At 44.1% G+C, this 14705-nt stretch overlaps 1 protein-coding gene across 3 annotated transcripts in view; it reads right to left on the bottom strand.

The window, feature by feature from the left end:
- The window catches only part of ABL1 (ABL proto-oncogene 1, non-receptor tyrosine kinase), a 77832-nt gene that overhangs the window by 4685 nt on the left and 58442 nt on the right, over positions 1 to 14705 (bottom strand). For all 3 annotated transcript variants that reach the window (XM_064393280.1, XM_064393281.1, XM_064393282.1), the window contains 7 exons: positions 11583 to 11855; positions 7667 to 7751; positions 7126 to 7303; positions 4784 to 4968; positions 2529 to 2681; positions 1796 to 1885; positions 1283 to 1447 (listed from right to left, as the gene is read on the bottom strand). In XM_064393280.1, the coding sequence (XP_064249350.1) occupies positions 1283 to 1447; positions 1796 to 1885; positions 2529 to 2681; positions 4784 to 4968; positions 7126 to 7303; positions 7667 to 7751; positions 11583 to 11855 (1129 nt within the window). The remainder of the gene's footprint in view (positions 1 to 1282; positions 1448 to 1795; positions 1886 to 2528; positions 2682 to 4783; positions 4969 to 7125; positions 7304 to 7666; positions 7752 to 11582; positions 11856 to 14705) is intronic.

The following is a 14705-nucleotide window of genomic DNA, read 5'->3' as shown; positions in this document are numbered from 1 at the left end:
TACAGACACAGTAGAGGAACAGAAAACCAGAGAAATCTAGCAGCCAGCACTAAGGATCAGCTTCCAGCTGCTGGACTTGCTATGGAAACACTGACAATTGGAAGGGAAATTGCAGTAAAACTTTATTGTGAAAAAATTTCTTCCACGGTAAAGAATGAAATGATTCCCAGCATAATGTTAAAATCATATTATGCCTGCTGTACTTTAATTTCTCAAACCTCTCAAGTATTTAAATGAAATTATTTTAACTTCAAAAGCTTGTAATAATAGGCAATTATATTTCCTATATATGGTAAATAGCCTTCCTTCCTGAGTCACTGATACTTTCTTTTGCCAACATTTTAAATCCCCTCTTTTTCCTCCCCCTCTGCCCAGATGTACTTTGGTTACTGACACATGTACCACTGGGTGAATCTGACATTACACAAAAGAGGTCAGTCACATGAATGGTCAGAAGAGGCAGCCTCAACAGGAGCTGGAAAAAACCCCCAGTGCATTTCATTTTACATTCTTGTTTTTCAAGCATAGAGCTAGACACAAATCTCCTGTACTCATTCAGCCTTTTAGCACTGCTTTTATTACCTCGGAATGGAAGGTAAGTGCCTGAAAAAACTGATTGGAAGTTTAATTTTATGGAAGAGTCTGTAAATACCTCTTTGTCCCTCACTGAAATTATATTTGGTGCCTGCCAAGAGTAATACTCTTCTGTGCTGCAAGCACAAATCTGGTAGGATGCAACAGTGAAGAAACCTCCCTTATGGGGCTTGCTAAACCCAAGCTATCACCCTGCTTTAAATTATGCAGTGTGGTAGTGTAAAGTGGCTTGAACACAGCAGATTACCCAGCACTCAGATGCAGTGGGAGATCCCACAGATAGCTCCTGCCAGGGAATGGGAAGAGGATATGATCAGAGAGCTCTGTGCTCAGGCTCTGGTCTTTAGGGAGCTGCAGGCAACAGCCGTTAAGTTAAAAGAACTCCAAGGGCTTCTCTATGCAACAGCAGGGAGATCACCAGTCCCTCAGCCAGTTAAGGATTCACACTCCCAGCTGCTGCGTGTATCTGGCTCCAGAATTAACAATCCACCTTTGCAAAAACTAATAAAAGGAGTTCTGGACCCAGGACAGCAAACTCAGCAGCCTGTCACCCAGAAACACCGCGCTGGTACAGAGAGATGGCACCTGTGATTAGGCACAGCTTTGCCTACGTGAGGGCCTGGAGCTAGATGTGCATTTTGTTTCCCCTGTATTTCCTGAAGGAATAATGACTTTAATTAAAACCTACCACACTCCCCCTGGCCTCGAGCATGTGCAGTCTCCAAGCCCTCGTTGGCATCTTTGCTTTCGGCAGCTCTCCTCGATGTTCGCGTTTTGGTTGGCAACTCTGGGGCTTGCAGGAAATTGCTCACTACACTCCTCATGCCCTTCTTTCCCAACTCCTTCTCCACCTCTGCAATGCACAGAAGAAAAACAATCACTGCAATCAACTGAAGATAAAAAATTAGTGATCTGTTTGGAATTAGCAGCACAAAGGAAAAGCGAACAACACAAAACAGGGGTTCCTTGGGGTTGTTCGGCCATTTGAAATGGGCAAACACCTCTCTAAAATGAGATGTTTGCCCAGAAAAAAATACCCACATGTAAAAAAATAGCTGCTTTCTACATCATTTACACCAGGTAGTATAAGACAGGACTGAGTTTCATTGCAAAGCAGTCTATGAGTAACAGCAGAGTTAAGGATGCAGTCAGCCCTGACCTCACCCCTGGAATTGCTGGTCCAACAGGGACCCTGACCTACCATCAGATATGCTGGATTCCTGAAACATCGTTTCAAAGGCCTGATGGATCTCAGCAAAGGATGGTCTATCAGAAGGACTCCACTGCCAGCCTGAAAAAAAGCACACCACCACTCAAATCTTCCCTCCAGCAGCAGACACTCACTCAGTACCCTGCACCAGGAGGAGCCAGAAATCACAGTTCCCTTCCAATACACTGAGATAAAATACTGACGTGGAAATGTGATTTACAGGGTGCTGAGTGTCTGCAACCACTTTGGCTCAGTGACGGCTGCAGACACCCAGCACTCCCTAAATCAGGTTTTGGTGTCAGTGTGTGACAGTAGGTGCTGAGCACTGCTGGGGAAGAGTGCAGGGCACTGAGTCACAGACCAAAAGGCCACAGTGAAGAGGCACAGTCAGTCCTGCAAGAAGCCAAATGAAGCTCCTGCTTCATCCTTGGAGCACAAACTTTTCTTTAAGTTGTCAGGAAAAAGGAGACAAAGGAAGCATTGAGATCATCAACAAATCTCCTCTCTGGGCCTGTGGGCTCCCAGTAGAGATGAACAGCTGGTTTCATAACATATTCATCCTCTAGAGAAAGCAGTTTTAACCAAACACTTCCACACAGCACTGCACCTTCCCTGATATTGGCAGGGGATTCTCATGCCTTGTGGTACATAGCCAGACCCCTGCACTTTTATTGCACCCTTGCAGAGCTAAAAAGCAGCACGTGCAGGGCTAAGAAACACTTACATGCTCTCATGAGCTCATAAACTTTCTCAGGACAGCCTTCAGGACGCTCCATACGATAGTCCTTCTCCAACAGCTCATAGACTTGAGACAGGTCAATCCCAGGGTAAGGGGACATACCATAGGTTGCAATTTCCCACAGCAGAACACCAAAGGCTGCAGTAGAGAACAAGAGGAAAGGGAAAAAAAAGAAGAGGGAGGAAAAAAAAATCAATAAGCTTTGTTTTCATCTTGAATTTGAGAGGATGTTTAGTGGGAGTAGTCACCAAACAGTGCTGCACACTTAGACCAGCCCTGGGTGGCTCAGTTCCCATGCTCAGCAGCAGCTTAAATGTGAAAGAAGCGTAACAAGCCTCTCCATCAGCACACACAAGTCTCCTGCGATATGACAGGGTAGAATTAGACTAATTTTCAATGTATCAGTTGTCTCAAACCCGAACGCCTTGAGATCCTTCAAGTCCTATTAGAGGCACAATTAAGAGACTTCACAGTGGATTAGCTGAAACCGCTTCACTGCTGCACTGCAGTCGCTCCCTCAGTGTGACAGCTCCTCTCATTTGCAACCTCTCCCTGGAGGACTCGCACATTTTAATAGCTCAGTGTTTTTGGGGTGCCCTTGTTTAGCTGCAGTGTGGTCTGGAAGGGGAATTTGGGAGGTAGCAGCGAGAGGAAAGTTTCAGCAGTTGCTACCAATGAGATATGGTGAGGGTGAGACATTTTGGGCCCAGGGAAAGCTGAATAGGAAAGGGGAGAGCACAAAAAGGGTCTTGGAACAGGCATTCAAGTGGCAGCAGTCAGTGGGGATGCAGGTCAGCAGCGGGGTCAGGCAGCTAACCCAGGAGTCAGGCACACAGAATAAACCCAACACCAGTTCAACAACCTGCATGTAATTAGTTCAGTCACCCTTTTCTGTTCTTAACCTGAAGAGAAAGCGATTACAATTCTGCATAAGTAAGGAAATCACATCACATTACATGGCAACGCCACCCAGGGCAATTTACATTAGACATTTCTGTGCACAATTTTCTTTGATTGCTGTCTTGAGGCAGTGAGGTGAAAACATCTAAACCCTGGCGTGCCCAGCAGCAGCCCTGGCCTCTGGGGACAGCTGATCTCTGATGAGATCCCAAAGTCCACTGCCCCAACTCTGCTTCCTGAGGCTACATTAACCCCAACTAAAATACCCCATATTCCTTTGGGATCTTTCCTCACCCCAAATACTCTGCTGCTGAAAGGCACCAGGGATCCTGCAGCCACCACAGCAGTACAGCAACATCCTACGACTGTGGCAGACACTCAGCAGCCAACACCACAAGGAAACCCAAAGTCAGCAATCACATACTCCTTGGGAGCCTGCTTTGGCTTTTCCTCCTCCATCTACAAAACATTTTACATCAGCCATCTACTAAAAGTTTCTTCAACATAAAACCTTTCTCTGCACATTTTCCCCCAAACTGCAGAAAACTTCATCTCTGCTTCACTACTGTCTGTTGGTTTACACACAGAAGATGCTCAGGATATCATTTTCCAAGTGCCTTTGGGACCACATTCCACAAACTTCTATCTCATGTCACTGGGCACTTTTGAGAATTTGACCAACAGCTATTGCAGAGATATAAAACCCAAAGAAATGTACTGACAAAAGTACAATGAGATTTTCTGTGGTCAGATTTGATACAATATAGCTCAATTTAGCTAAGTCTACTCTTATCACCAGCACTTCAGGGCTCTTCAATAACCATTTGTCATCAAATTTTCCCTCTGCTTCTCCTCATCTCATTCCAAAGATTATTCTTTTAAAATGCAGAAAGACGAGCTTGGAGCTATCACTAGACAGATACACACATAATTATTTTTTTAAACATAAAATGAACCAGATTCTTTACTCCTTGAAGTAGTTAGAAAGTTTTTGGCTATATTATAATGTATCACTTCATAGTCCTGTGCCAGAACCCCATCAAGGCAGTAGCACTGGTGCACTTCAGCCCCATTTCACACATTTCTATAAACACTACAGTACCCTTTACTTTTCATATTTGCCAACAATTCAAATATATAAAATCAGGTGAGCATTCTCTGTGCTCTGCTGAGTCTGCCTAAGCAGAGATTAGTTCCTGCACTCTGACAAGCTCACAGAACAACGTGGTTCAAACCAGAGAACTTGCTGCTCCCTGCTGAAATGTTCCACAACAGCCTCATTTCCCAGCCCTGAAAAAGAAGACTATCATCTGCATTAATTTGCCCATGCAAATTCTTACCCCAGACGTCGGATTTGATGGAGAACTTGTTGTAGGCCAGGCTTTCTGGTGCAGTCCACTTGATGGGGAATTTTGCTCCAGCATGGGCTGTGTAGGTGTCACCTGTCATTAACCTGCTCAGGCCAAAGTCTGCCACCTTCACCAAGTGGTTCTCCCCTACAAGGCAGTTCCTGGCAGCAAGGTCCCTAAAAAGAAGAGGCAAAAATAGGCAATGAGAATTCTTTACTGTCTCACTTTTAGCGACAGCAAGGAAGCCTGCTGTTCCCGGAGAAACCTGGGCCTGTGTGATTATTTTGATCCAAATATTACACAGAAATTCTGGAGTTACACGCACACACACAAGAGGGAAAGTTATTTTTCATTCCATCTTCATAAGACTGTCATCCGAAATTTTTTTTTTCCTTCTAATTTGAAGTGAGAGCTTCAAGAAGCCCCCTCACTTTCAATAAAAGCTGCCACCCTCAGGATAAAAATATTCCAAAGAAATGTCAGTGCTCAAGTTATCAATAGCTGGGATGAACACTGAATAAACTGAGTTTCAATTCCTCACTTCTTGCCCACCTCTGTGGCACTTCAGTCACCCTGGCCAACACCAGTAGTTCTCCAGAACTCCTTTTCCAGTCCTTGCTTAAGCACCAGGATGAGCTCCCAGCCCTGCTCTTCCTCCTCCCAGGTGTACCACCTTTCACAACACAGCTTGTTCAAAAACAGCATTTGGCCTTTGCAAACCTGCTGGAGCCTCTGCTATCAGTGCTGGCATTTTCAAAGGACTGGGCAAAAAGCAGATTTAACTTTGTCTTCACATTTTTTTTCCATCACTGGCCCCACCCTGGCAGGTGAGAGTGGCATTAGCCACTTCCCTGGCTTGTACATGCTGTTTGCATCCTTGGAAATGCTTCAGGAGGATAAAAATGTAAAGCACAGAAGCACATTTCCCATAATATTAGGTTTTGTTAAAAACACTTTTCCAGATTATGTCACATTGAACTAAAAATTGATTGTACCAGGAAGCTCCTGTGAGATCTTTAGATATGAGGCAGACACTGCTGTTTCTGTTGCTTGTTCTGCTCAACTGGAATAAATTAAAAAACAGAAAAAAAGTACATCTTACTGGATGCCCATTTAAATTTCACAGTGTTTTTGAATGTACCTTCTTATCAATGCTGATTACTACAATGTGTATCTAAATAAAAGCTCCTCTCCATAATCAAATTCCTCCTCCTTCCGGATTCATTAAATGAGGTCAGAGCACAGCATTTGAATCCATGGATGTGAATTGTGACAACACTCTTCAAATAATTGGGTAGGTGGTTATGGGGGTGGCTGATAAGGAAAAAAGCTACTATTTATTTTAGATAAATGGGTCATCAAAAGTAAGAGGAAATGAAATGAATGGCAGAGAAGACAAATGAGATTCACACAAAGGAGTTTTTAAAGTTTACTTCCTGCAGGCTGAAGGGACAAAATCCTTTCAACAGAGCAAATCAAAGGCTGGAAATTTTAATTGGCAGCATCACTGTTCAATTTATTGACTGATAGAGACATTTAACCAGGCCTTTCAAGCAGCAGAGGCAACTCACGGCTTAGAGGAGCACCTAGAACTTTACACACGATCTTCATATTTGTCTCTATGAAAAAAAAAAACCACGTGCTAATTCCATATTCCAGTTAATTGGGCAGGAAAGGTCACGCTACGACACCGAGAGCATCTTGTACAAAGCTCAGCCACTCTCGAGCCCCGGCGCAGGATGTGTCATTACATTGCCAGGAGCCCATTTCTGCAGACAAGGAACGCAAAGCTCCAGCCATAATTGCAGCACACTTTAAAGGTCAGAGTCCCTGAGACTTTTAAGACAGTAGAAATGCTTATTAAAGTGAATACACAATGTGGACAATAGCATGGAACAATCCCTGCAGTGGAAAACAAAGTGAACCAAACAAGAAGGAACAGGGGCTGGGGCGGTGCTGGGAGGGTGATTCTGCTGTGGGGACCTGCACATATCCAGCATCACCAACTGCAGCTGGTTTGAAAGGCTGCTAGAAACAAGGAAGTGGCTTATGTGGTCCATTAAAAGTCCACTACTTTGGGCTTAAATTCACATTTGAGGCCTTGCCCAAAACATGAAAATACTGATGTGTCTTTCACCTGCATCTACTTCAAAGGCAGGAGAAAAACCCTGAGAGAAAACCCATCCTTTGGGCAGGTTAATAGACTGTGCCAGATTTGCACTAGTGTGTTAAATACATGACACCAATCAATGCTGTGATACACTGAAAGGGAGGAAAATACATCAAGGATTGTTCTGTGCACAAGATTCAAGGGTGCTCACTGTCCTTCCTACCTGTGGATGAAGTTCTTCTTCTCCAGGTACTCCATGGCTGAGGAGATCTGAGTTGCCATGTACAGCAGCACCACAGCATTCACCTCCTGCCTGTTACACTCCCGCAGGTAATCCAGCAGGTTCCCATATGTCATGAACTCTGTGATGATGTAGAAAGGAGGTTCCCGTGTGCACACCCCTGGGGAACAACAGAAAGTTGACAGCGAATGTTGGAGAACATCAGTGAATCTTCAGGTTTCATCCTAGAAGGCAATTTGTACCTCCAGAAGGCAGAAAAATGGAGCTTGTGGAAAGAATGAATTCTGCTTGGAAGTGGTTAATAGAGGGGCTTAATTTTCTGCTTCAGCCTCTGGCAAATTAAACATTAGGGAGACGAGATCATTAAAAATCATGTATTAGTGGTACAAATTGTGAATTTTGCCAGACAATAAGTGTCTGTATTTAAAGCCTTGGTATGGTAAGCAGCTTATCTGCTCCTTAACATCCATATCACTGCACAAGGGTTTAGTTCAAATCCCTCTGCTGGGTATTTATCACTTACCTAATAATTGCACCAAGTTTGGATGCTTGATCTCCTTCATTACTGCAGCTTCTTTCAAGAACTCTTCCACCTCCATGGTATCCTCCTGCAAAACAATAGCAAAGCTTTGGCAAAGGCAGTGTACACAAAGGAGAAACAGATTTTTGTATGAGGACACAAAAAGAACTGCAAACTGACAACATACGCCACAGTTCTCACACAGTAATTTTTCCCTGTAGCCACAACACAAAGCCAGGGAGTTACAAACATTAATTTTTTGTATGATTTTAAAAATACATATTTTTGTCATTTTCATACTAGCTGAGCTTGCTGGGGCAAGAAAATCCATATCCCTTTTGTGAAAGGTCTCTCACAAAACACTCGGGAGTGGAAAAGGAAAAACAAGCTTGTTCCTAACAGAAAAAAAAAAATAACATTAAATAAAAAGTACAGAAAAGGAACAAGAACGAACATAAAAGAAAGGATACACCACAATCAAATGCTTGAGAGGCTGCTGAAAGGCAGGCCCTTGTGTTCACTGAGCAGGAACAAGAAATCCCCTCTCTCAGTCAGGGAGGCACAACCGATGGCAGCCGTGGTGTGACTGAAAACCTAAGGTTTCACAGATTAATTTCTGGCATTTAGAGCCTGACCCATGATGTACCCATTCTGGGTAGAGGTTATTGCCAATTTGTTGGGCACCATAACGTTACTTGGCACAGCACAAAACCAAGGAAGATACAATCTTGCTCAAAAGACAAATTTTTCTGAAGCAGATACGCCCCAAATGGCCGGAAGGTCACTTCAAAGTGGTGCAAAAATACAGATCTATTCCTAAAGCAATGTTTCTTTCTATATCCATATTTTTTTCAATGATGGATTAATGTTGACAGGCTACATGGACAAAGTGTTTTAGGGAAGGATTGGAAAGGATTTACTGCTGCTGGTGAGAACGATAACAGTGGGCTGCCACTGTGAGATCCAGCCAGCTCCCTGCTCTGCACTTAGCACTGAGACCATTTTTCCAACACTTCCATTCAATCATTTACTATTCATTGCCAATTAGCTTGATTGACAGCTGCGATTTGCTCAACACACTGTCAAAACTAATAGTCCAAAGGTCCTTGTGAGCAGAACCTTAAACTGTTCTCTTTGGCAAAGGAAAATGGGTTAATAATCCAGGCTGCAAAATTATCCTAAATATCCCTTTGTCTTATTCATGCCACACAAACCTTGGAAGGTTTGTCCTTTGCATAGCTGCTCCACAGTTTGAAATTTCTTGCCTCTCAGTGACCATATTAATAGGAAGGACACATACAGAGAACCACTGTAGCAATGACCTCTCTGAAAACCTGATCTCGTGGAAAGGACCAAGCTTTAAATGGCTTCCAGCTCCCACTATACTGAACCATGGCAGAAATAAAACAGTTCTGGCTGTCCAGCATTTTCCCAGCACAGCACAGGGCCATGCCATGGCATTAAGGGACACCAGGGTTACATGTTGCCTAATTTAAAACACAGGCTTCTCTGCCAGGGAAAAAATAAAGGAGAGAGAAAAAAAAAAAAGAAAAATCAGCAGCAGTCCTAGGGGCAGCAGAGCCGAGGTGAGCAATAAGAAATGTGCTGAGCTGACCAGCTCCCAGCAGCTCAGCCATTAAATGGCCCTCAGGAGAAGCAGCTGTGGCCAGAGTCACAACTGGCTGCACTTGGCCCAGTGCAGGTCACAGAGCCCCTGTCCCCACAGCCACTGCCTTCTGCTCCTGTCCAATTCGGGGTAACACCACAAATTCAGAGTGTGCCCTGCTGTAATAACCCCTGATAAATACTGGGTCCTGTGCAACTCACAGAGCTGCCAGGGATGGATTTTAACAGGCAACATCTCATAACCAAAACATGGTCTTGCCCTCTGCAGTTAAACACTGAGGAACAGCATGTGCTGCTTCCATCGCTTCTTCTCCAGTTCTGAGCCAGCCATGAGCTATCTTTAGACACCTGACAGAAAACTGAACAACAAATGGGTGTTCATAAGCATCATTATTCAAAAAGATGCTGGGAGGACTTTTTTCCTCCTCTCTCTTTTAGTCTTCGCTCTCCTTTATCTTTCTTATAGAGATATCTGAGGTAGAGGGGGAAGGAGCAAGAAGAATCATACAAAGTTTTGAAAAACATTCTCTCAAAGGAAAATAAAATGAGTCATCCAAAGATTCAGGCAGAAGCTGCAAAAGGCTTGTTTTTCCCAGTAGAACTGGGATATAAATGTGATTTTAAAATGTTTCCCAAAACTTTGAAGAAAGCTATAATCCCACCTGTCAGGCAGTAGACTAATGGATTTAAAGAAGGTGGATTATAAATTTGCTTTTAAGGATGGTTTTAGCGTACGTAATTGCAGGTTGAAGTGTTTCTCAACTCTCTTCCTGGTTGTTCTTACACTCCCCAGTGGATCGTGCTGCTCCATACTACATTATGAACCACTTTTACTCGTGTTTCATTAAATATTTATTTATTTGAAACAGCCATGGTCTGTATTAAGGTTTCTCCTTTGCACAAACAGATTTGATGGGATAACATGCAGCTTGTCTTTGTTGATGGGTTTTAGGGAGAAGAGAATGAAAGCAACAACTTCAGTTTGGAGCAAGATGGGAAGCCTGAAAGCACCAGGAATCCTCACACACTGCAACCAGCAGCAGGAAGATGTTCCTGCAAGCCGTGCTCCAGGGAAGAGCTGAGCTCTGCTCAGTGTTGTGTGAGTGCTCAGGTGTTGTGCTGAACCTGGTCACATCCCACCCACCTGCACCACAGAGCTCCAGCAAGCCCGAGCAGGGACAACACTAGATGTCACTCGCTCCCTGTGCAAGCGGCACTTGGACTCCCCCGCCGGGAGCAGCAGCAGGAACCTCCAGAGTACAGAAAAGGCCAAAATGAAAATACTTTCTGCAGCCATGGCAACCCAGAAGTACTGAGGCAGCCGCCGCTCGGAGAGCAAGGAAGAAATATTTTCCCCAAATCAAGGAAAAGTTCTTCCCCTGACACTGAAGCATCTACACAGTTCTCTCCACTTCAAAATTTCCATTGCAGAAAAACCAAAAGAAACAAACGAAACCCTCGGTTCTGTTTGTTTCTGCAAGACCAAACCATGTCCCCATTCGAGGAGAGAGAACATGGTGTCAAGTTTGCATAAACTCCTATTAAGCAATCAAATGCAATGCATGCAGATGGTGCCAGAAGATCTCAAGACAGTTTTATAAACATAGATGAATTAAGAAATGACCTTATGAACTCACAGAGCACTATTTGCATTTCAAGAGACAAGGAAACCAAGACGCAGAAATCAGGGAGCAGAGCCAGAAACAGAACTGATTATCCAGTTCTTCATTAAAGCCACTTATGAATTTTAATATACCTCAGCTTGCATACCATTTTTCCTCCTCTTGTGTCTTTTGATAAGAAGCAGCTGTGAACAGTTGCTTAAGACTTCCAGGTACATAGGGAGCTTGTCTTTTGGGAAAGACACCACATAAGACAGAAAATCAAAACATGTAAAGCCTCCCTGAAGCACAGCCTTTGAATTTTATGTTGACTGACTCACAATCCACAGTTTTCCTTAATACACCAGCTTGTGCTGGTGTGTTCATCCGTGAACAGCTCACCTCTACCACACCCTGCACACGAGACACCGCGGCACTATTTGCTTTTCTAAGGTTTCATCCATTCTCCAGTAAAAACTGTGCTGTTAACATCCTCCTTTGTTTAGATACGAGTGCTATAGGTATCACATAAACCCTAAGAGGATCAGGCTCTTTAAAAAACACTCTATTTCCAACCTACAGCACTCAAAGAAAGGCCCACCATCAACGCAAATACAACCAGAAGCGAGGGCAAGCAGCCAGCCTGAACTTGCTCCCAGCTGAATGGGGAACGCTCCGAGACCGAGTCCTACCTTGAGAGTTTTCACAGCCACTGTCAGGTTGTACTTCTTCCAGACTCCTTCGTAGACCTCTCCATACTGGCCTCCACCCAGCTTGTGCTTCATGGTGATGTCGGTGCGCTCGATCTCCCACTTGTCGTAGTTGGGGGACACGCCGTAGATGGTGGGCTTGTTGCGCTTGGGCGCCGGGTAGTGCAGCGTGGTGATGAGCCCATCTGCCACGGTGGAGTGGTGATGCACCAGCTCTGCCAAGGTGTTGAAGCGGCTCTCTGAAGACACATAGAGCTGGGAAGCAAAGGGGAAGGGAAGAGCTCGTTCAGGTAATGCCCCTCGGGGAGCTCGCACACAGGAACTGCATCGTAAAATTGTGAAAGCAAAATGTGGCGCTGCTTCTACTGGAGCCAGGGAACTGGGAGCTCCACAAGCTCTGCAACCAGCTCCAGAGCCCAGGGCAACCAATGCTTACATGGGAAAGGCATGGATTCAGGAGAAAATACATGCACTTTGCCAAAACAACAGGGCAGGAATGGCTGCAAATAGCACTAGACTGGCATGCTGTTGCTTGAGATGTCTTTTTTCAAAAGGCTGGTCAGTGGGACATTCCTGGAGAGTATGGGGAGGTTGTCACCCTCAGTGTCTTGACTTCACTATTACTGTTTGGGTTATGACCTGCCTAAATTCTCCCTGAAGCATCACTGGCAAACCAGAGCTTTCCCTGCTTTAGGCCTGAGCTTCTGCAGAGGTTTAGCATGAAGTGAGGAGCTGGTCTGCTCCATCCCTGTGATGGGCACTGATCAATAGCACAGAAGGAAAATCATTACCATTGAATGAAAACCTGCTGCGAGGCATGATAACCCATATTTGTTACCTTCTTAACATTTATACAGAAGATCCATTTTAAGCCTAAAATCCTGCTAAAGATAATGGACAACTGACTCCCTCCCACCAGAGCTGTGTTTTTTCCAGTTTTCATCTTCAAGCCCAGCCTTCTACCAGGCAAGGTGAAAAAAGCTCAAAGTTTAATTATTTCAAAAGTGCTGGTTACACCTGAAGGAGACAGAGAAATGTTTGTATCAACATGCATTTTGCATCATAGTCTAGCCTACAACACAGAAGAGCTCCATTTCTCACAAAGGACCAAGGTTTGGCAAGGGACAAGCTTGCAAGAAGAGCAGCACCATGTTAGGCCACCCAAATTCCTGTTCAGGCCACAGGCTAGTCCCACTGCTCACATCACATGCCAACAGCTATGATCAAACTTCACAAATGCTTCTGACACGCTGGATGTACACTCAACAGTTTCTGCATGTGCACTGGCCATCTGTTTGGGATTTCAGGAGGCTGGGAAGTTGATGGGGCTGCCAGGCATCCAAAAATCCCAGACTTAGGGTAAAATTCCACTTCTTTCACCTAGACAGAATATTTGGATGGTAAAAGAAAATGGATCTGTGAAGCTCCAGCAATAAGAGAGTATCACCAACAAAAAAGGGAGCTGCATTTGCAAGAGAAAAAAACATTTGCAGGAAGGGACAAAACCACCCTCAAACTTGATTAGTCTTTTTAATGAAGACTGGAAAATAATGGCAACCTCCTGGGGGGCATGTTCACAACTCTACCAGAATTAATCAGATATTCCTCTGAAATCTCGTTTCAACACTATGGCTAAAAAAATTCCTCTCCAACAAAACAAAAAAAACCCCAACCAAACTACAAAAACCTACAGCGCTTTTCATGATCAAACAGGTGCAATCACCTTAAAACCAGATGTTCTCAGAACATAAAAGTGACAACATAAGAGGCTGTTACAGCTGCTTGGTGTGAGTGACCAAGCATTAGTCAGTACAATCACAATTTAGAACAAGCCATGCCTGTTTGGGAACGACTTGAAGTACTTGCAGTGGTATGAGCAGCTCCCATGTTACACTGAGAATTAAAATCTAAAAATATGGATGTAGAAAAAGCTGAACTCCAGGATTACTTGGAAGTATTAGAGAGCATGGAGAAGGAAGCTCCCCCATGGTTTTATGACAAGTTATATCTCATGAAAATTAGAGATATCTGTATTTAGTGTGACAGATTGTATGATCCTGTTACAGAAGGAGAAAGAAGCTAAATAAATGGCCAAAGATTTTAGAGAAAAGCTGCAGCAGGATGAGGACAGCACAGGACTGCCCTGTCCAGGCCACAAAAACAACACTCCATGCCTTAACACTCATGAAGTTTTCCATTTACATTAAATTAAACTTCCACCATTAAACATGTTTATTCTGTAGGCACGTTTTTTCTAACCTCTCACCAATGACACCCAACCAGAAAACCACGTGGTGCTGCTGACTTGTACTCTCAGAGAGGTGACAGACCCAGCATCTGAGTTTTATAGACTCAAGTTTGCTTCCTGGCTATGTTGTTGACATGTTATTTGGTCAATTTTTGTGTATCAAACAAACCATAAACACCAGTCCTGTTCAAGGGGCTCTGCTTGCAGCAATGGGCTGCTCACCTGCACTTCTGCCACCAGACCACATCTCTTCTTCCTGGCTGGGGTATTTTGTACAGGTGGTTAAACTGGCCTGTGCTAACCTCAGCACATCCTGAATCCAGTGGCACTCCTGCTCCGCACTCAGCAGACAAAATTGAACATCCACACCAAAAAATCCACGGAGGTTCAAGTCTGCATCCAATTCAGCCACTGGAAGATCCAAGAGACTCATGCAGGACCCCAGTCCTGTTTCCTTCCTGCTGAGGACAGCAGGATTTGAAGAACTGGCTGGACAAGGCTATTTATTCAGTTGGGTTGCTAATAGGTTTTCCCTCAAGTACTATCAAGCCAGGAAAACCAAGGCCTCTGTACCACGGAAGTGGTTTACCAGATGACTGGCTGCACTGCGCCAGCCAAATCAAGAAAGGTCACTTTTAATACCTTCCTTAAAAAAACCCAACCACCAAAAGAAAACATTAGAGGGTGGTCCAAAATAATACAACCCATTAAAGTGGGAAATAAAGAAAAAATTCCCAGAGGAATTTTTTTGAAGTTGCTGAACGCCAATGCATTCAATATCATTTGTACTAAAATTAAGATGTACAAACCTCTGATCTCTCTAGTCCCTTCAATTTTCTCCCAGGAAAAAGTCTGGG

Source organism: Passer domesticus, chromosome 18 (genome assembly GCF_036417665.1).
Source record: "Passer domesticus isolate bPasDom1 chromosome 18, bPasDom1.hap1, whole genome shotgun sequence".
Lineage (NCBI taxonomy): Eukaryota > Metazoa > Chordata > Aves > Passeriformes > Passeridae > Passer > Passer domesticus.
The sequence above is the reverse complement of the archived record's forward strand: the minus strand, read 5'-3'. Positions and strand labels throughout refer to the sequence as shown.